The 25,700-nt window shown below is 45.5% G+C and overlaps 1 protein-coding gene across 1 annotated transcript in view; it reads left to right on the forward strand.

Moving 5' to 3' along the window:
* The first annotated feature begins 16,930 nt into the window (after positions 1 to 16,930).
* znf652 (zinc finger protein 652) overlaps positions 16,931 to 25,700 on the forward strand; it is a 40,284-nt gene continuing 31,514 nt past the window's right edge. Inside the window, exons 1-6 of the mRNA XM_056288612.1 lie at positions 16,931 to 17,121; positions 17,158 to 17,238; positions 17,278 to 17,617; positions 17,666 to 17,970; positions 20,924 to 21,071; positions 22,771 to 22,886. Coding sequence (XP_056144587.1) covers positions 16,978 to 17,121; positions 17,158 to 17,238; positions 17,278 to 17,617; positions 17,666 to 17,970; positions 20,924 to 21,071; positions 22,771 to 22,886 — 1,134 coding nt within the window. The 5' untranslated portion in view covers positions 16,931 to 16,977. The remainder of the gene's footprint in view (positions 17,122 to 17,157; positions 17,239 to 17,277; positions 17,618 to 17,665; positions 17,971 to 20,923; positions 21,072 to 22,770; positions 22,887 to 25,700) is intronic.

Here is a 25,700-nt window from a genome sequence, read left to right on the forward strand (position 1 = left end):
GATAATGGATGGATAGATATCTCAGGAGTATCCACACATACTCCTGAAATTAATCAAGGTTTGATAAAAATATATTTATTTGGGGATATTTTAGATGTAAATGTCACATTGGTCAATACAGATGTGAAAATGGCCATGTACTAATGACGAATGACTGTTATTATGTTAGTGTATTACTCTTTAAGAATAGTATTTTCTCATATCAGGTTAATAAGAACACTTTAATAGCTTTAATAGCTTTCAGCTTTGGAAACACTTTGGCATGTTTTTTTACCCCCTTTTTTGTCCCCAATTGTACTTTTTGGCCAATTACCCCACTTTTTGAGCCGTCCCGGTCTCTGCTCCACCCCCTCTGCCGACCGGGGGAAGGCTGCAGACTAACACATGCCTCCTCTGATACATGTGGAGTCGCCAGCCGCTTCTTTTTGCCTGACAGTGAAGTTTCACCAGGGGGACGTAGCGCATGGGAGGATCATGCTATTCCCCCCAGTTACCCCCCTCCCCCCTGAACAGGTGCCCCAACCGACCAGAGGAGGCACTTTGGCACATTTTTTGTGCCTTCTGCACACGAGCATCAACAAGAATTTTTCACTGCAGGAATGGACTGGCGGCCTGTCCAGGGTGTCTCCCCACCTGCTGCCCCATGACTGCTGGGATAGGCTCCAGTATCCTGTGACCCCAGTTGGGATAAGCAGCTTGGATAATGGATGGATGGATAGGCATAGCTATACCTGTGTTATTGCGGGGGGTTGCCTCGGGTGGTAGGGTTGGCCGATTGTTTCTGTTTTCATGTTGTACGGTCGTGGATACTGGAAATCGCCGACAGGCGATCCGATTGCCATGGGGCGGGGGGGAGAAGAGATGGCAAACTGGTTTGTAGTAGTAGTCTATTTGTTTTCATTGAACAATTTATTCTGTTTAACATTTTTTAATTATCATTGACGTTAGAATTTAATCAGGATTAAAGATTTTGAATTCTCATCTGGACTGTGGCTGAGCATCTGACGGAGCTTTTAATAATTGAACGTCTAAGCTTTCTGCAAGCAATACAGTTAGGTACGTGAATAAACATTTATAAATGAAAACATTTAAAATATTAAAAAAAATCTATTCTATAGCAATGTCCCCTCTATTCAAACAACAGCTCCCTTTTAAAAGTCCGTATATCTGTGTTTGGCGCGACAGTATCACAGCGTCACGTTCGGTTTAACATCTTTTTTTTTTTTTTAGCTTTTTTTTGCCCCCTTTTCTCCCCAATTGTAATTGGCCAATTACCCCACTCTTCCGAGCCGTCCCAGTCGCTGCTCCACCCCCTCTGCCGATCTGGGGAGGGCTGCAGACTACCACATGCCTTCTCAGATACATGTGGAGTCACCAGCTGCTTTTTTTTCGCCTGACAGTGAGGAGTTTCGCCAGGGGGACGTAGCACGTGGGAGGATCACGCTATTCCCCCCAGCTCCCCCTACCCTCTAAACAGGCACCCGAGTGACCAGAGGAGGCGCTAGTGCAGCAACCAGGACTACTCCAATATTTAACCCCTTAACCCCAAATCAATAGAGTTTTTAAATAATTTACATTTTTATTAGTTTTCATATCGAAATTCTTAGGGTTGCTTTGCAGTTGCTACTCAAGTCTTTGGGTTAGCTGTAGCAACTCAAGCAACACTGTAGCGCCACCTTTGCTTATGCACCTCATCAAACGTTGCAGACCCGAATGGTACCCATTTGATAGAATGACTCACCACTAGAAGCAAAAATTTGGGTTGATCTATGCCAATGTTCAAGGTTTGTTAGGACATTTAGGTAAATTTGTCACATGGGTAGAAATTTTAGTGCTCCAGGTTAAAAAAAAAAATCTAAAAAGAAAAATTTTACATACAGCAGCACTACTTTACAAGTTGAAAGATGCTGTGACCCAAGTCTTCACAGGCATGGCCTGCACTGACAAAGTGTGTGCCTGGAGCCAATCCACCTGGAAAAATGTAGTGCCAGACACAGTTGAAAACATTCAAGGGCCAGACCATGGACCTAGGAAAAGTACAAAAAATTACAGCTACAGCATTTGAGACAGATGCAGATATCATTCAGCACTTTTCATCCCCTGAGACGGCAGGCTTAGTCATGATACCGGGAACCATTTAATATCATGTGTTGACTGCACGACCACAGAACAGTGCAAATGTTAATTAACTTCCTAAAGATCGTGCACAATGTGCTGAACAGAAATTTAAACTCTGCAGTGTAGTTTTTGAAAGATATGTCAAATGTGGTAAAGATCAGAGAGAGAAAGTAGTAACAAAAAAACAAAGTGCCAGAATTGTCCATTTTGGCTAGACCAGAGAAAAATTAGAATAATCAGTAGTGAGGGATCTGAAGTGCCAAAAAAAGCAGATCCAAGAAACTGCGTGGAAAGAAAACTGAACTGCAAGTTTGTTGGAAGCACAGCCACTAGGTACGGTCAAACATCTGGACCTTTGGCTAGAAAATGTTTGAGGATACCACAGGGCAAACAGTGGAGACTACAGGTCTTGTGTACGAGAAAGAAAACTGGTTTGGTGCCAGCCTTCATGGAATCATTGACACAGATGCCATCCTTGAGATTAAGTGTCCTACACTGAAGAAGCTTGAGGCACACGATGGCAGTCTGCTAAAAATTATTAAATATAACAAATATGATGGGGTAGCATAGCGGTCTATTCCGTTACCTACCAACACGGGGGTCACCGGTTCAAATCCCTGTGTTACCTCCGGCTTGGTCAGTCGTCCTTACGGACACAATTGGCCATGTCTGCGGGTGGGAAGTCGGATGTGGTCTTGGTCACTGCACTAGCACCTCCTCTGGTCGGCTGGGGAAACTGTTCGGGGAGGAGGGGGAACTGGGGGAATAGCGTGATCCTCCCATGTGCTACATCCCCCTGGTGAAACTCCCCAATGTCAGGTGAAAAGAAGCAGCTGGCAACTCCACATCTATCGGAGGCGGAACGTGGTAGTCTGCAGCCCTACCCGGATTGGCAGAGGGGGTGGAGCAGAGACCGGGACGGCTCGGAAGAGTGAGGGAATTGGACGAGTACAATTGAAGAGAAAAAGAGGGGGGAAAGCCACACAAAAAAAACAAAACAAAACACAAAAAAAATGTGATGTGAAACGATTAAATGGAATATATGTTCTTAGGGAAACTGCATCATGTTTAGGCTACTATTACCAGGTCCAAGGAGCGATGCATTGTGCACACAAAACGAATAGTAAGTTCTTGGTATGGACCCCAAATGAACACATTATCATAGATGTGCCGTACAACCAAGAGTGGACAATAGAGAAAATGTGCCATATGAAGGGTTACTTTGAGCATCTACTACCACCAGCAGCAACCAGAATAGCATGTGGCGTAATGAAAGTTTGTGGACTCAGGTAGTTCTCTTTTGACTTTAATGAGTCTCAACTTAAACATCTAAATTCACTTGAAATGGTGAGTTCACAAATGAGTGTCGGAAATGACGAATTAAGCACAATAGCTTGTAATTTTACATTCCAAGCCGACCTGGACTCATTGATTTGACAACCTTAGCAGTAGAACGACCAAGTTGGTAATTTTGACCGTTTTGGATTTTCAAAGTTTAATAACGGCGGCACGTGCAGTGGTTAGCGCAGTCGCCTCACAGCAAGAAGGTTCTGGGTTCGAGCCCCAGGGTAGTCCAACCTTGGGGGTTGTCCCGGGTTGTCCTCTGTGTGGAGTTTGCATGTTGTCCTCGTGTCTGCGTTGGTTTCCTCCCACAGTCCAAAGACATGTAGGTCAGCTGAATAGGCCATACTAAATTGCCCCTAGGTGTGTGTGTGTGTGTGGGGGGGGGGGTGGCCTGTGATGGCCTGGCGGCCTGTCCAGGGTGTCTCCCTGCCTGCCACCCAGTGACTGCTGGGATAGGCTCCAGCATCCCCGCGACCCTGAGAGCAGGATAAGCGATTCGGATAATGGATGGAAAGTGTAATAACTTTGTGGGGGGGGGATACAGACCTGCCGCTCCCCGAATGCTCCTAAAATTGCATTGCATACATTTGCATTAAAATTCGTTTTAGATCAATTACCCCAAAAAGTTATGATAAGATCTACCTAAAATGACCATGAGTGGTCAAAATGACCCCACGTAATTTGTGTGTGATCGTGCGCGTCATGTCACTATTTATGACGTGTTGGTCGCATCATTTCCTTTGCAAAGTTCATTGCTCTGTCCTAGAAACACACTTTTTTTCCAGTGCAGCGTAATGGTCCAAATTTGATTTTTGCTCATTTCCAACATGTCTGGTTACAGATGCCGTTTCAGTCAGCCAATAACTACCACTGAGGCGTTGCAGTTTTAACAGCGGCGATTTTAAATTGTTTGAAAAATAGTATTATAGTTTTTAAAATGCTAATTTTGGTGTCAGTTAGTTTCTTAACAGACATACCAACATATGCAATGCATTAATATCTCAATTGGGTATTTATCTTGACAGAATATGGGTGGTCATTTTGACGGCCCATGGTCGTCCTAGTAGTTTTTAAGTTCCGGTCGTTGTTTAGTACTGTTTTGATATTTATTTTCAGTTCTTTTTTTACATTTCAGGTTTCAGAGGCCTTGTTATGTTTTTTATATTAGCAATGTGTGTTTTCGTTTTGTTTTTCAGGTAATTTTTTCACGTTTTCAATTTTGCTATTCAAGTTCGACCATATCGCTCTGAAAGTTAAATTGTTTAAAAATAGTATTAATAGTTGTTAAAATGTTCATTTTGGTGTCAGTCGTTTCTTAACAGACATACTAACATATGTAATGCATTAATATCTCAGTTGGGTATTTGTCTTGACAGACTATAGAGTTTAAAAACCTGCTGTCATTTTGACCGCCCACGGTCGTTTTAGGTAAAAGGGAAATCCCGGTCGTTCTAGTGTACCTATACTTTTTTCTGAACCTCAGTAATTTTGTAACAGCCCAAGCCTTTGCATGTTATACAAACATTAACATCCCTGCTTTTTTTTTGCATTCTTGGAATAACCTTTCTCTTTTTATGTCTCATGTTGAACAAAGCTATGGAGAAGTTGCTTAGTGGATAATCATTTGTTCGTGCTTTTTCAAGAATGATCAAAGCTACAATGGAAAACTAATTATAACCATAAATGATTTTTGGAGTAATGTGTACATCTCCGAAGGACTTACGGAGTAGACAACCATAGTCACCACTAAAACATAAATAGTTTTCCTCAATGTCCTCTGCAATAAATATTCATCTCCTTGCTCATCTATGTCTTCGCCTTCATCCATTTATGATGCTTCTTCTTCATCCCTTTCCTTCCAAATTAACTGAGGTTGCAAGTTACATAGCTCCGCACAAATACTTAGTCATCAACATTTTTTATCCCACCAAGGATTACAATTTTAAAACCTTTCAGCATTCTAATTGCACACTCAACATGAATCCTGACATTTGCCAAGCAAAATGTTTCTGTAACTTCATACTCAGAGAGGTCTTCACAGCTGTGAATAAATACTGGAAGAACCAGTCACCCCTGGAGGCAATACATCTGTGATGGTGAAATTCACGATCCGCTAAAATTTGATCACCAGGAATCAGGTGGTTGACAAGACCACTGGTTTTGTGATAGAAGTATCACTGGCTCTTCCACCAAACAATTTTGATACAACCATTGGGGGCTATACAACATAGGACTTTGTAGGCATTATGATGTTTGTTGTAGCTGTATGTTTGTGATCATTTCTTTAGGTCCTTTGGCATTTGTACAAATATTTCAGTACAGTCAATGTTGCTTGGGGGTCATTTTCACTGAAACTCTGAGGCCTTATTCTTTTCAGAGTATCTCTAGGCAACCAAGCAATCACCTTTTCCCTCATAAACTTTGCAAGTATGGCTCTCCAGAGTGTGAAGATCTCACAAGCTGTGCTCCTGCTTATTGCAAACTGTTTACCTAAGTCTGTGAACATCAAACCAAGACGGAGCCTCATTAGAACAAGTAACAGTTGTTTGTGGACTGCCAACTTGATGATCCTTGGCTGCTGGGGAAAAGCCATGATGGTGCCCAAAGTTGCCAAAAACTGTCAATACCTGTGAAAAATTTTACTCTTTGTCATCCACATCCTTGGCTGACACTGATGGTGCAGGATCAGTTTGTGTTGCACTGTCTTGAGTTGACTTGTTAGAGCAGTAGTTGTAGTCTGTAGTATCTTACCACTGGATGCCAACATCACACTTCTGCAGAGGCATGGTATTTCCCATATCATTGACATTCACCTCTATGTTGGATTCCATAACTTCAGGTTCAACACGTGTTAACTATTAAGAGCTCAAGACATCTCAAGTCAGTTTTATTTGTATATCCTAATATCACAAATTACAAATTTGCCTCAAGGGGCTTTACAGCAACACAACATCCTGTTCTTAGACCCTCGCATCGGATAAGGAACAACTCCCTAAGAAAAGTGATGTCCAGATGCCACCGGAACAGTCCAGGACCCAAGCCACATGACCAGTATCACCATGTAGACCACAAAAAAAAAAATGAGTCACACATCTTAGTGAGAGGACATAACATTAAAACAGGTTTAAAACATTAAATACCAGGTGACATTATCCCCTAAGGAAAGACATAAAAACAGAGAGAGAGAGAGAAAAAATACACGTTTTTCAAACGGGATAATACTACATATTTAAACTAACAATAATCATATGAAACTGACAATTTGGAAAGCATTTTCATTGGAATCTCTTGCTAAATTGTAAATGTCATGGAGGTGAATAAAACCTGCGGTAACTCCTGGAAAAATTGAATCAAAACTTACATGATGTTCATATCACATGTGCAATACTGGGTATGGGTGTTCTTTCGTTGGTTTACCACCCTGGAAGTGTATTCCACACACCTTGAGAGTGGTAAAGAATAACATGGATGAGTAGCAAATACCACATAACCCACAATACTACCTAAAAGATTGCCCATTACATTACTGTAAATTGAGTTTCATATCATAGTAATTGTTTTGCACAAATCAATTTAAAACTCATACTTGAGTGTGCTACCCAACTCTTCTTGATATCACATAGCAATATGAAATGGAAACATAACCCTTAATTCCAAATGAGTAAACAAAATATTACGCTTTTGTAAAGGTTGTTGGTTTTCTAAATTAGCTCAGCTAACTGATCAATTTTGGCATAAAATGTAGACATTATCGACTGCCTGCCAAATAACAGTTTTTCCATGGTTAAAAAAAATCACTCCTAACTAAACGCAGGGTCGCCGGACACCATCGTATGTGTTGTGTTTGTGATGCCGACCAAGTGATGTGTAATATGTGGTCATTATGTTGCCCTGGTCACAGCAACTAAAAATATATTTCACAGTGTTGCCATAGTTGGTAGATTGAGTTAATGTATTCTGTGCGGCCACCGCAGCCCATAGACGTCTCATTGGCCCACTTGCGTAGTAAGCTAGCTAAGCAGTGTGAACTTAGCTGACATTGTTTCACCACGTTAGGCTAGGCAACTTGCATGTTAGTCATTGTGAGATAATAGAGATTGACTACTGTTAGCCAAAACCTACTGTGCTGTTATTTGGAGCAAAGTACTTTCTGTCAGTATTGTAACGTCCACGGATGAGTAGACTCGCTAGCCGCTGGTTAGCGGGTCGGACCCTTTGGTCGACTGGTTAGCGCAGTTGCCCGTGGTGCAGGCGACTACCCGTGTTTGCCTCCCGGCTGGCCCCTGAATCCGCTACAGTAGTCTTTATCCACTTCTGGCGAGTCCCTTGGTCCTCTGCACGCCCAGGGAATCTATGTAAAGAGTATGTATGGTCTGGGACAGGGGTACTCTTCATGAAGTAACGGCTTGTGTGTTTCGCATTCAGTTTTTTTTTCTTCCAAAGTTGAAGTTTACCACTACTGTTCGAGCAGCTGAGAATTGCATAGGTTCTTCCCGAACTCCTAGACATCGTTGTCAAAAGAATTAGGTTTTTTTTTCTAACTTTATTTCTGATTTCTCCCAATTTAGTGGCCAGTCGCTCCCTATTTTACTTTAAACGCCACCCTCGTACTGCGTGCGTTTGCCAACTGCATCTCTCCGGCCGGCAGTGTGGAAGGAGACGCCTCCCCACTTTCGTGAGAAGGCGACTCCAGGCCGAACCACTGCTTTTTCCGACACACACAGACGCATTCATGTGACGAACACAAGCCGACTCCGCCGCCCTCCCGAAGACAGCGTTGCCAATTATTACTGCTTCATCGAGTCCGGCCATAGTCGGATCTGACGAGACCGGGGCGCGAACCCCGGCCCCCAGTGGGCAACTGCATCGACACAAAGCCGATGCTTAGACCGCTACACCACCGTGGACCCTCTTACCGGCAAAATTAATGTTACGTAAAAAGTAAATATAAAAGTAGAAAATTTTACACTTCTTATGACAGCTTGCATTAAAATGCGCGAATATTGTAGGGAGATCCCACCGCAGTAAGGGCAACTTGTTTACTTCTGGTACTTCGCCAGATTTGTGTATAGGTTTATTTGTTATGTAGATTTTCCTCTTGCATGGAGCGCCTCCATAGCTGAATGGTTACAGCGCGTGCCCCATCGCCACATGGTTGTAACTGTTGCCGGTTTAATTCCAGCCAGTGATCTTTGTTGCATGTGATAGCCTCCTCTCTCACACATTTCCTGTCTGCGTCTTCACTATCGCTATCGAATAAAGGTGAAAAAAAAATCTTAGAAGAATTGCGTCGTGCAGTACTGTATTAAATGCAAAATATTTAACAAATTTCCCCTGGTTTATAAACTCAGGTTTTGTGGACGTGGTGCGTGCGTGCCTGTGCGCATATGTCAGTATATTTCTTTCATGAAACATGATAATGTTAATTATACACTTAATAAAAGCTATGTGAGGCGAACAAAGTCCCCCATCAAAGTTGATTTTCTGTCCGTTCCTTATGCTCAAGCACCAACCCTGCGAATTCTTTTTAGGGACCGACTCCTCAGTGTTGTCATCCATGCTGCTACGTTGCCAAATAAAGAGGGGAGGGGAAGACATGCAATGCACTTCCTACTGTTTGCTTTTGGTTTATTGGTGTATCTCTAGGGAAGGCACGATACAGACTAACCAATAGTGTGATTTAAGGTTTGGCTGAGATAATTACCATGGATGTAACTCCACTTTTAGGAGTACATGCATAGCCCTCTAACGGGCTTTGCTATTGGTTTGCCCTTTGAGGCTTCACCTCGGCACCTGAGACAGTGCTTTTCCCTCACCAACCAGTCAAGTGGTAGGAGCCACACAGCACCCCACCACCTATAAAACCCCAGCATCCTCGCAGTTCGTCTTCCTTTGAACTCAGCAACAAAGACTAGGGCCAGCTGGGCTAGAGGTTGCAGGGGTGGGCAATCTTATCCGGAAAGGGTCGGTGTGGGTGCAGGTCTTTGTTCCAACCAAGCAGTTACACACCTGTGTCTCCTAATCAAGATCCTCAGTAAAGACTATCCTGGTTGATTAGTGGGATCAGGTGTGTAACTGCTTGGTTGGAACAAAAACCTGCACGCACACCGGCCCTTTCTGGATAAGATTGCCCACCCCTGGTAGAGGAATATGCACATATTCATAGAACTGGAGTTACATCCAGGGTAACTACTATTTCTATGTCGTACGTGCTCCGCCCTCTGACGGGGTTTGCTATTGGTTTACACCTAAGGCAAAAGGCATTAGGGAAGAATGTACCCCCTGCTGAGCCCGACTGACACTAGTCAGACAACAGTCAACATAACACCCTACACAGCAGCAGTCCAACAGTCGAGTACTACCCCCTCTGAGGGTGTCGTACTGTACTGCATCACAACAGCGGTCGAATGGTCAAGCACTGCCCCACCTGAGGGTCTCGCACTGTACTGCAACAACCTGCCAAGGGCTTGACATATTCGACTTTTCAGTCGACTGATGATGAGGCCCCTTGAGCTTGCACTGAGCACTACATGAGGTACCGAGTCAGCAGTCATATCCCTGTGATATAACTGCATTAAGGTCGAAGTGGATTACCAGGAAGCCACCAAGCAGATTTCTTCCGCTGGCACTCCCCTGAAAAGTGCCATCGAGGATGCAGTGTGCTCAGTAGAGTGTGCCCTGAGGCCCATAGGGGCAGGACAGCCCATGGCATCGCAACTCTTATGGATTGCATCACAAATCTAGTGGGTGAGCTGTTGTGCTGACAAAGGAGCCCCCTGAGCCTGACCACCATGGGAGATGAACAGTCGGTCAGATTTCCTGATCATCGCCATACACTCCAAATAGCAACAATGTGCCCTAACTGGACACAGGGTGTGGAGGAGCTCCTCCTCCTTGTCAGTGTGAGGAGGAGCAAAGAACGATCTCAGATCTCAGACGGTGACCCTCAACCTGAATGAGGAGGTGATGACCTTCAGCAGGAAGGACGGGTTGGAGTGTAATTCCACCGATCCTGTTTCTTCACTGACAGACATGCAGGAGAATGTACTGACAAGGTACACAAATCCTTTGCCCTCTTGGCCAAATAATCAAGAGAATAGCCATCTTGATTGATTACAACTCCAAGTCCACCTGGCTAAGCAGCTCAAACAGCGGACAAGCCAACCTGTCCAGAACCATCTGCAGGTCCCACTGAGGAACAAGGCATCGAGTAAGGGGCCTCAGCCTATGGACCCCCATCAGGAAGCGTGTGACCAAAGGGTGGCTACTGAGTGTGAAATGACCAAACCCTGCTCTCATTGCTGCTACAAACACCCCCAAGGTGGAAGCAGCATTGCCACCGTCAAACAGGTCCTGTAAGAAATATAGAACATCCTACAAAGGGCAGGAACTTGGATTGAGGTCCCTGGCCTTGCACCAGACCGCAAAATGCCCCCAGTGTGTAGAATATGCTCTGGAGGTGGAAGTGGTATGTGCATTCTGAACAGTTGTGACCGCTGCCTCAGGGAGACAGACCCATATTACTCAACATCATCCTCTCAACTTCCAAACTCTGAAGCACTATCCCAGAACTGGACATGAGAGACTCGCACCCCTCTACCTGTTGAAGGGCCATGGGCAGTTCTGGGATCGGCTACAGACCCACCACCATAACAGGTCCAGAAACCACCTGGTGCCCGGGCTGTCTGGCACCACAACTATCACTGATAGATGTTGCATCCGAATCCTGTGAAGCAACCGTATCATCAGCTGCAGGGGCGGAAATGCATACAGCACTCCGGGAGGCCATGCTTGGTAAGCTAATGAATCAATCCTCAATGGGGGGGGGGGGCATCGGATTGCTCTCAGAGAAAACCACAGGAGGCACTTGGCGTTCTCCCAGCTTGCAAACAGGTCAGCCACTGGTTGCCCAAACTGGTGCCAGATATAGTTGGCTATGCCCAGAGAGAGGCTCAATTCCTCCTGGAGTGGGCCCCCTCCGGACATCCTGTCTGCCCCCACATTGAGATACCCCAGAACATGGCAGGCTTTCAAGGACCAGAAATGGCAATCTGCCCACATCAAGATGGAGACTGTCATCCTCTGCAGGGCCCGGGGATCTGACGCCCCCTTCTCTGTTTAAGTAAGCCACCGCCGTGGTGGAGTCTGAACTCACCATGATGTGCTTTCCTCTCAGGTGAGCAGCGAAGTGGTGAAGCATCTTCTGAACTGCTGTGAGCTCCAGAAGGTTTATGTGGCAAAGAGTGCCAGGCCACATTCCCACCACGCTGGTCTGGCCAAAGGTCCCTCCCCAGCTGACCAAGGAGGCATCTGAGAAGACTTAAACATAGTGTGGGATGCACCCCAGTCAAACTCCCTCGTGAAGGGAATCAAAATCTCACATATCTCATGCTACTGAGGGGACATGGAACTCGCACTGTTGGTCTCGGATTGGGTTCAGCCATATCCACGCGAACCAATGTCGCAGCGTCCTCATGTGTAGCAGCCCCAGGCACACCACTGGGTGAGCTGCTGACATCATCCTGAGGAGAGACATGACACTCCTTGCCGGCACCGAGACCGATGGTAAAACATGTCGAGTCAGCCACAACAATGCTATCATATGCACCTCTGAAAGGCGCGCCATCGTAGCGTGGGAGTCCAAAAGCAGACTGACGTAGAGCCTCTGGTGGCTAAGCTCAAGGGCACTCTTGGTGGGATTGATAATGAAGCCCAGCTGCATGACTTGATGGATGACCAGGGCTATGTAGACTTCCGCTTCTTGCCGTGACGTGGCAAGAATCAGCCAGTCATCGATACAAGTCAACATTCTCACCCCTTTGGCCCTGAGTGGCTCCAGCACCATCTCCACACATTTGGAGAACGAGCACAGGGAGTAACCAAACAGGAGAGAGACAGGTGTATTGATAGATCTGTCCTCCCACTGCGAAATGTATGAACTTGCTGAGATACGGCAGAATGGGGATGTGGAAATATGCATTGGTCAGATCTATGGATGTCATCCAGTCGCCTGTCCAGATGCACTCCAATAGCAGCTTGACTGTCAGCCCACGAAAGGGGCTCCGAGTAATGTAACTGTTCAGGACGGGTAGATCGTAAATCGGTCTCATGCCCCCGATTTCTTGGAAACCAGGAAATAAGGGGAAAAGAAAACCTTCTGCACCTCTGACTGGGGAACAGTCGTTATGGCTGCCTTGCGAAGAAGTGTGGTTATTTCTTCCAATGCTGTGCACTCGGCAAGAGTGGAGAGGGAGGTCTGCAGAATGCCACTTAAAGAAGGAGGTTGCTGGACGAGTACCGCATAGCCCTTCCTCAGAGTTCTGTCTAGCCAAGGGGGGAGAGGGCCACACAGCTTCACCCATGTGGCGTGGTGAATTGTAAGCAGCAGCATAATCAGTTCAGCAGGGAGAGTTAGAACGGGCCCACCCACACTAATGACGCCAACAAGCCGCAGTTAGCCACATTAGCGCCTCCAATAGCTAATGGCGCAGACAGACCACAGTTAGCCATGTTAGCTTCAAGAGAAAGAGGAGTGGAAGCTGGGGAAGAGCGGGCAACGTGCGCTGCCTGTCCCTCATTCACCTTACCTGGGGAGGAAGGGGAACCACAGGGAACCACCCCCTCCCCCCAAGAGGTGCACCTCTCAAGGCTAACAATGCTAGCTTTAGGGACAATCAGGGTGTGGTTAGCCACGTGATCATCATTAGCTAACGGTGCGAACTGGCCAGAATAAACCACCTTTCCTTCTGGAGAATGGGGAGGAGAGGCCAGGGAAGAACGGGCGATGAGCACTGTCTGCCCCTTAATAGCGTCAATCATGCAAGGAGGGGAAACATCCCCTCTTGCCCGGGTAGGGTGCCTCAGAAAGCTGTTAGCGCTAACACGTGAAACTACCTAAGTGACAATGTGATTAGTGCAGGAAACAGCTCTTTTAAGGAGGGTGTAAGGGTTTGGGCAACACCCTTTATTGAAACTGTGAAAAACATTCTGCCTTCAGCCAGAAAAGGCATAGTGAATGGTGCCAGCGTCCCCGCCACCAGGCAGAGCTGGACGGGGGACCGGGGGAGGCTTGAGAGGCCGCAGGTAGATGCGCTGGCAGTGGAAGAGTCACAGGGCCTGTCCTCAGAGAAGCGACAATGGTGGGGCCTTGGTGGAGAACAAAGCTTCTGCTGCTGCCGTGGAGGGGGGTGCTGGGGATGAAGATGGGAAGCCCAGCTGCTCTGATGCCTTCCAGGCTGTTTCAAGCCCGTGGACAAAGGCCTGGATGTCTGGACCAAAAAGGCAGTCACGAGAGAGGGGTGCATGGAGAAGGAGGTGCTGCTCACGCTAATTCAGTGAAGACAGGCCCAGTGATGACAGTCAAAGATGTCTGTACCCCACATGCGTAGCACACACCATACAGCCACCATTGATACAGAAGGTCTGGGACATCTGGAGAATGGTGGCGGCAGTCACCTGGACATCGGCAATCTCTGTAACAGACAGCTCGGACCGCTCGTGGGTGAGCTTGTCAAGAGATCCAGCCAGAAAAGCTAAGTTGCTAGCCAGTGCCACCACCTGGGAGACACTGACATAGCCACGGTCAAGAAAGGTGGCTGTCAAGTCAAGTCAATTTTATTTGTATAGCCCAGTATTAGAAATTACAAATTTGCCTCAGTGGGCTTTACAGCAACACAACATCCTGTCCTTAGACTCTCTCATCAGATAAATAACAACTCCCTAAAAAAAAACCTTTAACAAGGAGAAAAATAGGAAGAAACCTCAGGGAGAGCAACAGAGGAGAGAGCTCTTCTCCCAAGACAGACAACGTGCAGTGGATGTTGTGTTTACACAATTTGCAAATTACAACATTGAAAGAGGATAACAGAATTATAATGGAATTATAAAATTTTTGAAGAATATGATGCGCAGGATACCAAGCAGTGTCCAGATGCCACTGGAACAGCCCAGGACCCAAACCAGTCATGCTTGTTCGGGAGTGACGGCTTACCACCTGGCCAGAGGGAGGCTGAAAGGAGGAGGCAAATCCTGACTGCATCCTCGACAACAGGCACTCCCTTGTCCTACTCCCAGCCCTACATGGAGCAGTAGGGACCATAAGTCACAGCTGGGGTCTTGGCACCAAGAGGGGATGCCAACTTAAGCTGTGTATAGTGGAACATGGGCACCATCTTTGGACATAGCACACGAGGGCAAGGGCTACCGTGTGGCTGGGCACAAAGGCCAATTGTTAAGTCATCCCAGGGAGCAGCAGAGGGAGGAGATGGCGGAAGCGGGATACCCATCCTCTGAGCGGCCAAAGAAAACAGGCTGGGCAGATCATCGAAAGGGTACCGGTGAACAGCCGGCGGCTCCACGTCAAAGAAGTGAAAGGCTGGGTCCTCTTCCTCGAACACACAATGGTCATCCTCCTCATCATACTCCTTCCTCTAAGGGTTTAGGGCGAGTCGCTGCCTTCTCACTTGCCGGCGCCTGGCTGCCGTGGGAGAGGTGGAAGAAGTCTGTGTTCTTTGGCCTGTTCCCATGCTCTACCCGGGGAGAGTGAGGCAGGCAGGTCAGGTCTCGGCTTCCTCCTGGTGATGCCAACTGAGGCAAAAGAATCAGGCCTGGTGGCTGTCCAGAGAAGACATTTCAGAGGAGGAGGAGCGAGTCCTGGTAGGAGAAGACATAACTGTGATACCGGAAGGTGACAGAGAAAAAAATCACAGATCCATACTCAAGGTGGCTGAGTGAAAACGGGGGACAAGCTGCGGAGATGCTGGGGTTTTATAGGTGGGGAGGCGCTGTGTGGCTCCTACAACTTGTTTGGTTGGTGAGGGAAAAGATCTGTCTGAGGTGCTGAGGTGGAGTCTTGAAGGGTGCACCAATAGTGAAGCCCGTTAGAGGGCAAAGCATGTACGACATAGAAACAACTGGATGTGTGTATGAGCCATACAATTGCAAGTGACAGAATGTGCACTGTGGCATGATACTAACAGTCTCTGTAGAGGCAGATCATAGAGATGTTATCGTTCATGATCTGATATCGTCATATTGCACTGCCCCACTTTAGGACCTTTTTATTTTCAACAGTCTGCACCTGTTTTAATTTTCATGTTTCAAAATTTAGACTTCTGTCCATTCTAGTTGGTATTAAATGTCAAATTGTAGAGAAAGGCATTTGCAACTATGATTTGAATAACAGTTTTTTGGTTCATCTATCAACATCAATAGTTCATGGGTTTGTGGTAATTGTGGACTTTTTTTGAGTTCAATTATTTAATGGGTTTAGATAAGTAGCTTTAAAGCACTTTTCTAAAGTTCACTAAGTGCTTCACAATCTCGACAAGACAGAGAAACAAGTTTACACTGTAAAAGGATACTGGCAAGATATGATCACACGAATGATTTTAGGAATAAAAAGATGAAAATAAAATGGTGTGAGTATTTGAAACGTGAATTTGAATGATGCATTTAGCGCTTAATGGTCAATAAAGCACCTCCGCATTAGAGTAGATGAAAATGTGGTGATCCCAGCTGAAGTATTTCAATAGCAAATAATATGATAACAGTCAAAATGGGAAATTTTGTATAAATTCAAACATGCAACCTGTCTGAAATCGAATCCCCTTAACAATGATTTTTATTACTCTAGTGCCACCACAGCAACGAAAAGTCTTTAAGATGATTAGCCAGGTTCACAATATCTTAATTTAGTAACCAATATTTTCTGTGGTGCCGTATTACATTTAGTGTTATATATATAATTTAGTACGTTTGATTCTTATTCCACTCATATTCATTTGTGAAGCCTAAGGTTTCGATGCAAACAGTGCTGACACGTTTGCGGTGTGGTGTAGTGCAAAGTTTTGGTTTACAACACCGGTTGTAGTTTCAGTTTAGAAATACTCTGATACAGAGAAAAACCACCTTTTCAAATCTGTTTTTTTCATCTTCCTTTTCTTTTTCTGCTTGCCTTCACAGGTGGCAGATTCTAAATGGCTCTTCAGACAAGATGGCCAAGTTTTTACTTCAGTTCCATGTTTGGCATTAAATTGGCCTTTACCTGCTCTTTGGTTTAAAGAGACCAGCGTCCTACAGGGAAGTAGCCTGGAGAGACACCAAATCTTGGTGCATTCAACATAGACAGTAATAGAAGTCAAGATCTAGCTGTAAATGTGAGACCCCAAAACTTTGATCTTGTTGTCTACTTATTAAGCACATGGAACACAACTCGGAGCAGATTTTATGTATCTGTGACTGTCTTTCCTACCTTGGAAAAAATGGATGCCCTCTTTGAATCAGGCTGAATATTTCTCATCTCATCCTCTCCTCTCTATCTCTTCAGTTACAGGAGGGGTGGGGGATTGCGGTTGTTCCCCCTACCCCTCCTTGTAGAAAAGGATAGTCTTACTTAGGCAATTAAGCACCAAGTCTTTGCCATTGCCCAGTACTTCCACCCCCTGGTGCCCCTCCTTCTTCATGAAATCCTGCCAGAGCCTCAAAGAAGAGGTGTCCGTCCCTAGCCTAGGCGGGATGTCCCAGGAAGAAGGACGCAGGGTACAGGTATCCCAGTCCTATTTTCACTCTCCTAACCCAGATCTGGACCTGACGGGCAAGTTGTATAAGCGGGAGTTCAGTGGCAAGCCTTACTCTGTGCTGGTTGACAACAAGATGGGGGCCAAGACAACTGTGGGAGACCAGACCCTTGGTCAGCTACCCACACAGCATGTGACTCCTCAGCAGCAACAGCAGCAGCAGTACTACAGAGAGGGAAGAACAGGGCAGGAGGTGGGGGTGCAGGGGACCCAGGCTGGCAATGGAGGTACCTCAGAGGACACTGATGATGATGAGGAAGAAGAGGGTGAGGATGAGGATGATGAAGAGGAGGAGGGTTTTAAGCGTGAGCAGATCATCGTTGAGGTCAACTTAAACAATCAAACACTTCATGTGTCTAAGGGTGACAACAAGACTGGACCACCAGCTGATAGCTCTGAGCGACCTGGAAGTGATGAGGAGGAGGAGGAGGAAGATGGGGATGAAGAGGATGACGAGGATGACGAAAGTCAAGAGGAAGATGAGGATGATGACGATGAAGAGGAAGAAGAGGAGATTGAAAGTCGGAGAACAAGATCTAAGAGGGCCCGAAGGGGGACCAGCAGTACAGCGATTCCCAGTCAGCCACGGAGGAAGAGCATGCGAACAGCCTTGACCACTGCCACAGCAGGCATGACCACCAGGGGGAGGCGGAAGCGCATGGAGCCCCCCAAAAGGAAGCACAGGTCAACTAGAGCTTCTCCCTCCTCTGCTGGCTCCACCACAGCTGTAGGAGGGAAAGGAGAGGGAGAGGAGAAGGAGATGCTTGCATGCGAGAAGTGCCCTCGTGTGTTTAATACACGCTGGTACTTAGAAAAACACATGAATGTGACACACAGACGCATGCAGATCTGTGACAAGTGTGGCAAAAAGTTTGTGCTGGAGAGTGAGCTGGCCTTACACCAGCAGACCGACTGTGAGAAGAACATCCAGGTAAGCACACCATACAATGGGACAGTTGTGTCTGTAAATACGGGTGGATTGGTTACAGCTGTTGATCTACACCAATTGCAAAACAATGTCTGTGCCAGGTGCTAAGAATTATGGCTTTCGAAACCTGAATTCTGACCCTGAATCTTTATTTTTGTAAACGCACCACTAGAGGGCTCTCCGCCTTCAGAATCCAATGTCCTTCCACAAAACTACAGGTCACCACACATTCATCCCACTGCCTGTTTCAACATTCCAACAAGCTTCATCATCTGGCAAAAAAAAAAAAAATTGCATGATAAATGCCATTCCAAAAGTAGAATAAATATAGGTATTGTTTTTGAGAGGGGGCAAAAATGTCACTACTATAAAACAAAAACTGATGCTGAGCTGGCCATGCTGCTTTAGTACAGGAAAGCAGCATCGCCATACATACCCATGTCTGATGAGGTATAAATGTTGTACAGTATTTGACATAATTTTTCTCTTAACATTTCTGTGGGATGTCAGCATTAGGTGCAGCTTGTGAAGTTGTGAGAGGTTATTAGCGATGTTTAATTTGCGGGCCACTGCCATAAGGGGACAGGACAGAAACTTGTTGATGTTGCTGTTGGTGGTCACTAGAGGAAAAAAAATACTTTTTCTTTTTTAATTCTCCCCCCCCCCTTTCTCCCCAATTGTATCCGGCCAATTACCCCACTCTTTCGACCTGTCCCAGTCACTGCTCCACCCCCTCTGCCGATCTGGGGAGGGCTGCAGACTACCACATGTCTCCTCCGATACATGTGGAGTCACCAGCCGCTTCTTTTCACCTGACAGTAAAACGTTTCAATAGGGGGACGTAGCGCATGGGAGGATCACGCTATACCCCCCAGTTCCCTCTCCCCCCCCCCCAAACAGGTGCCCCGACCGACCAGAGGAGGCTCCATTGCAGCGACCAGGACATGTACCCACATCCGGCTTCCCACCCCAAAGACACGGCCAACTGCGTCTGCAGGGACGCCCGACCAAGAGAAAAAAAAATACTGAATGTACCCTTTTAATGTAGCTTTCCAGTTAAACTTTTACATTTGCTTGTCAAATGGCTGTTTTGATCAGCAACTGGCCTCAACTTGCTTTGATGGGCTTGAATCGCATCACAAATTCCATTGTGTAGGTTGGGATGTAGCCTGCCTACCAGTTACATCATTATTGAGCCCATTCTCACTCCCAGCTCGTCACATGTGGACGGACGCTTGTTGAGGACGACCTCTTCATCACTGTTCAACGCTCTAGGTACCCCTTTAACCTCAACGTTCAATGTGGAGGGACTGACATCACTCATAGGCACAAAAACAAAACAAACAACCCTAACCTCATTACATCAAAATGAGTGATATCACACACAAATCAGTGTTTTTAGAGAACAAAAAAAATCGTCCCTGGTGCCGGCACGTAATTTTAACACAACACATTACGTGCTACAACTACATAATGCGAGTGTTAAGAGGTCGTGGTCATTTCACGTATTTCTGTGAAATGATGTTGATGAAGGCACACAGATAAAAGATAGATTTAGACTCTGTACTTCTATAAAAAACTAGTTGGGATAATCTCGAATTTGTGTGTGTGTGTGTGTGTGTGTGTGTGTGCGCCTACAACTACCCTCCACGTTGAAAGCTGCCGTTAAAGGGGTATCTAGAGCGTTGAACGGTGACGAAGAGGTCGTCCTCAACAAGCGTCCATATGTGACGAGTTGGGAGTGAGAATGTGTAGCATTATCAGAACAGAACGGAAGCTTGGAAAAAGAAAGAAAGAAAAAGGGATGAACATTGTTAAATTACATACCTATTAAAGAAATATTCCTGTGCACGAAGCAACTAAAACAAAATGGAACACATCTTTCAGCATGGCTTATGTGAGATGCAGGATCCAAGTCTCAACAACATGAAGATTATACGGAAAAGGAGTTTTATTGGCTGCTTTTCAACTAAAAGCAAAAGTTGTACAAAGACAGTTTTACTCAGTGTGTGTAGCTCACAGCTCTTAAAAGATTACTGATTCAGAATACTACACTTATTCTTTATATGTCTGATGTAATGAGAACTGTATAGTCTGTGTTTTTATCTCAGTAAGTCGATGCAGAGATCATTATCTTCCCTTCACTGTTTGTGTTACGAAAATGATGAGAATAGTTAGTAATACCCAAAAAGCAATTATGCCACAAACACTTTTTCGTCAGAACTGTATAATTCATTTCAATTTCAAGCCAAGCTGTTTTTATCGGTCAAAATTTCATTTTATTTCAATTTTACTGAATGCAAAACAGAGGCATCTCGGGGGGCCCGGGTAGTGTAGCGGTCTATTCCGCAGCCACCAACACAGGGATCATCGGTTCGAATCCCCGTGTTACCTCCAGCTTGGTCGGGCGTCCCTACAGACACAACTGGCCGAGTGGGAGACCGGATGTGGGTATGTGTCCTGGTCGCTGCACTAGCGCCTCCTCTGGTCGGTCTGGGCGCCTGTTCGGGGGGGATAGCGTGATCCTTCCACTGGCGAAACTCCGCACTGTCAGGTGAAAAGAAGCGGCTGTTGACTCCACATGTATCAGAGGAGACGTGGTAGTCTGCAGCCCTCCCCGGCTCGGCAGAGGGGGTGGAGCAGTGACTGGGACGGCTCGGAAGAGTGGGGCAATTGGCCGGATACCATTGGGGAAAATTTTCAAAAACAAAAAACAAAAACAAAACAGGCATCTCAGCCGTGAGATCGATTAGATATTGAGATTGAGCTTGTTGGCCAGCAGAGGGAGCTGGAGCACTAGACAGCTGTGGTGAATCTGAATTGTCCAATGGCCAAAAATCAAAACCTTTTGACCTGTCATAATGGCAGTTTTCCTGGAATGAATGCATCATTGCTAGTCAGAATGCTAATAAACTAAGATGACCTGTTTTTTAATACATGGTGTGTTGTTTTCCAGTGTGTCTCCTGCAACAAGTCTTTCAAAAAGCTGTGGTCACTGCATGAGCACATTAAGATTGTGCACGGCTACGCCGAGAAGAAGTTCTCTTGTGAGATCTGTGAAAAGAAGTTCTATACCATGGCTCACGTGCGTAAGCACATGGTTGGTAAGTGAAGGCCACTTTTACGCTGCACTTCCCAAACTGTATTACCCTCAACTGCTATACTACTATTGGGCGTTTATATTTTATACTATTATACTACTATTACTATACTACTATTGCTACACTATACTATTGGGTGGCACGGTGTCTAGTTAGTCTAAAATATTTTGTGCACAGCTATATGACTGTATGATGAAGAACCTCTCATAGCTTTGGTGATTAAAAACTTTTTGAAAAAGGTTTGTTCTCACTATCGCCACTCCCTCTTTATTCACTCGACCAATGCTGCTCTGTCGCTGCCCGATCTAAGTCAACGGTTCGCATGCGTGCTCACACGCAACTCATTTCCAGTTGACTCGGATCAGGCAGTGACATAATTAAAAGCATGGTGGCCCAGTGGTTAGTGCTGTTGCCTCACAGCAAGAAGGTCCTGGGTTCGAACACCAGGCCGTCCTTTCTGTGTGGAGTTTGAATGTTCTCCATGTGTCTGTGTGGGGGGTTTCCTCCCACCATCAAAAAGACAAGCCTGTGCCCCTGAGCAAGGCAGTGGAAAGAAGAACTGGAGTTGGTCCCCGAGTGCTGCAGCTGCCCACTGCTTCTATACAATAGGATGGGTTTAAACGCAGAGAACAAATTTCATTGTCAATTAAAGTGGCTTTCATTCATTCATTCATTTCACTTTGATAAGCCAAAAGAAAAGGGAAGGTTATAAAGGATCAACTTCATCTAGGTTGCAGTCAAAACATACAGGGGTGCAAATACTCATTGCTGCCTGATGTGAGTCACGCACACGCAACCATAAACAGTTTACCCAGTTTATCTATCCGCTGCTAATCTCGCATACCACTGGGCCTTTCGGCGTAATAATTTTTTTTTTCTCCCCTCTTTTTCTCCCCAATTGTACTTGGCCAATTACCCCACTCTTCCAAGCCATCCCGGTTTCTCCTCCACCCCCTCCGCCAATCCAGGGAGGGTTGCAGACTACCACATGTCTCCTCCGATACATGTGGAGTCGCCAGCCGCTTCTTTTCACCTGACAGTGAGGAGTTTTGCCAGGGGGTGTAGCGTGTGGGAGGATAACGCTATTCCCCCCAGTTCTCCCTCCCCCCAAACAGGCGCCCCGACCGACCAGAGGAGGTGCTAGTGCAGTGACCAGGACACATACCTACATCTAGCTTCCTACCCACAGACACGGCCAATTGTGTCTGTAGGGGTGCCCAACCAAGCCAGAGGTAACAGGGATTCGGACCGCAGATCCCCGTGTTGGTAGGCAACGGAATAGACTGCTACGCTACCCGGATGCACAGCCTAATAATTTTTGTGCAAAGTTGACTATGATCATGGATCTCTTGTAGTTTTGGTGATTCGAAACCTTAATGAAATAGACGGCTGACTCCTCAGCTGGTTTTTCGCCCAAGTCTGAGCACCGGAGAAGGGGAGATATGCAGGCAGTGCCTCCGTATTTTCTTCTCACGTTAGGCGAAAAAAAAGGGTGGTTTGTTGCCACGTCCGAACATCGAGGAAAGGGCGATACGCCTTGCAGGGATCTGCATTTACTGAATGCACTTTTAGTTACAGTATTTAAATGCTGGTTTAGATTTTCCCCCCATCTTACATGTCACTTTAACCCAAACCTGCACAGTTGTCTCAGTATTTTTGTTACCTTTTCTCTGCCATCCCCGCAACCCACCTTTTTTTGCAGCTCACACCAAGGACATGCCATTTACCTGTGAGACATGTGGGAAGTCATTTAAACGCAGCATGTCTTTAAAGGTCCACTCACTCCAGCACTCTGGAGAAAAGCCCTTCCGTTGTGAGGTGAGACATGATGTTTTATGCTTTGTCTCTCTCTTACACTCTCTCTTTACACTCTCTATCATACTCAGCCGCTATCAAAATATCTCAGCTAATAAATAAACATATTACAAGCAGCCTACATTCCGATGTTGGATGTTCATGCTTTGTTTAGTATCCCATTAGTGAATTTTTATTGCTGGTATACACACGAAAACCCCATTCACATATACCGCCTAACCCGTAAATCTCCCCACAGTTGTACATGTTGAGCTCGTGTCAGCGTAAGCCAGAGACAATAAAAGTTGTATCAGCAATTTGTGGAATCTTGGCCTTGTAACGTTTATGGAAAATTACCAAAGACAATAGTGTGAACAAAAGTCATCATATTGCCGTATTATGACACTTTCGCAGGCGTGAGTGAACCAATCACAAGGAACGAATCTGTGACTTGTTAACAGCAGTCGTTTATCTGAAGTAAGAGATTTATTTATAAACCAGAGAAAGTGGGAGGATATTTGAAAATGTCTGGAAAATGGACCAACAGAAATGAAGTGACTTCATCAGTCTCAGCTGACTGCAGGTATCCTCAACCTTGTAAACAATACAATATAACGACCAAAACCAATGACCAGTTTCATATGCAAATTACCGTGACCCTTAACTAGAGTTACAATGGCCATGTGTACTATTCAAAGGATTTCGGAATAGTTGCAATCACAGCATTGTAAGATAGTGACAAATGTACTCTTAGCCCCCCCCCCCGTCGGTTCAGGGATGGTCATTCCCTCTTCAGATAGATGGCCTCTTTCACACCCCATTCAAACCAGCATTCCTCCCTAACAAGGATGTGCACATCCTCATCCTTGAAAGAGTGGCTACTGGCCTATAGATGGGTGTAGACTGCAGAGTCCTGGCCTGACGTGTTAGCTCTTATGTGTTGTGTCATCCTCATGGCCAGCGTCTGTTTGGTTTCCCCAATGTACAAGTCACGGCAATCCTTCTGGCACTATTAACGACGTACACTATGTTGCTCTGTTAGTGCCGGGGGACCCGATCCTTTGAGTGGACCATTTTCTGGTGCAGTGTGTTTTGGGGTTTAACAGCAACTGAGATGCAGTGTATGGAATATACGCATCTCAACTGTTCCGACACTCCCACCACATACAGAATCACCCTGGTTTATGCTTAGGCAACTGTTGTCCTTCTCTCTTCAATTGGCTGGTGCACTGTTTGGGTGTCTTCCTGGCTTTGACAAATGCCCAGTTAGGATAACCACACTTAACCAGGACCTGTTTAATGTGGGATTTCTCCCCTCCCCCGGCCACTGTGTCAGTGGGGACATTGTCAGCTCGGTGGTACAGCATCCTGATGACTCCTAGTTTGTGCTCCAGCGGAGGATGAGAGTCAAACCTTAAGTACTGATCAGTATGTGTTAGTGGCGCCCCCAGAAATTTTTCATAGGGGTGGCCAAATGGGGCCACTGAAAATCTTGGGGGTGGCACACCAAAACCAAAAGCCATGGCTGAATTTCAAGAATTCTATTATGCTGTTGCAGTATACTGTATAGGCTAGTTGAAAACTGTCAATATGAGAATTAAGGAATCGTATACTGAAATACTTTGGTTTCTTATTTTTTTTTACAGTTAATGTTACTTAATATCTGATGTGCATAGACTAATACCGGTACAGTAAACATTTTGAGTTCCACAACAATTCTGTTTTAAAGTGTTACGTATCTGTATTTATTGTAACGTGTTAGGCGATTCATTGTTATATTGTATATGTGTGACGCAGTGACGGACGATCAAAAGCAGCTGGCTGCCTGGCTATGCATTTGTTATTTTCTTTGACATGAATTATTATGAAAAAATATACATTATTGATTTAAATGAACAGCACCTAATGTAAAATATCAGATAGAAGCATATTATGCATAATCAGAAGCATATTCTGCATATGCGACTCGTGGCTGGGGGGGCCAGCGGGGGGGCCAGGGATAGCATGATCAGGGTGGCCGTGGCCACCCCTTGGGGATGCCACTGGTATGTGTTGGTTTACAGTAAACATCAACAATCAAAGGTCCCCCATCATGGCAATTTGCATATGAAACCAATCGTTGGTTTCAGTTGTTATGCATCTGGGCTGTTTATAAGGGTAGGGATACCTGCAGTCAGCTGAGCGTGATGAAGTCACTTCTATGAGCAATTAAATGTTTCTCCCAATAAACATTGTGTCCAGATGAACTGATTCAACTTTCTGGGCTATCCTACCTGGATTATTGAGCATGCATCAAGACATGCCATAGTTTACAAAAAGGCATCCTACATGAGCAGGGAATGAGACAGTAGACTCAGACTGTCACGTCATGTGTTGAAAAAAAAGCTATCCATGTATCTTAAAAAGTAACTGTAAACCCTAGACCATTTTAGTGAGTTTGCTGAAATCTACAGGTCAAAAACCATGTAAAAGTTAAAACATGGCAGGCTGGTCTTGGGACTGTGTGATGTTAGCATAGCAGGATAAACACAGCTGCAGACGATAAGATTAGTAATGGCTCTGTTGGATGTAGGTCTGCCAAAGAACCACAATAGTGATTATTGACAATTATTAGTGCTGGCTCTGTCTGTCCATCTATCACTGCTGATAAATCCAACAGAGCCATTATTAATGTTATTATCTGCTGCTTTGTTTATCCTGCTATGCTAACATCACATAGTACCAAGACCAGTCTGCCATGTTTTAACCTTTACATTGTTTTAACCTGTAGATGTCAGCACACACACACTATACAATGGTCTAGGATTTAGTTACTCCTTAAGGATAAAAGCTGTATGT

The sequence above is a fragment of the Lampris incognitus genome, chromosome 10 (assembly GCF_029633865.1).
Source record: "Lampris incognitus isolate fLamInc1 chromosome 10, fLamInc1.hap2, whole genome shotgun sequence".
In the NCBI taxonomy this organism is placed as follows: domain Eukaryota; kingdom Metazoa; phylum Chordata; class Actinopteri; order Lampriformes; family Lampridae; genus Lampris; species Lampris incognitus.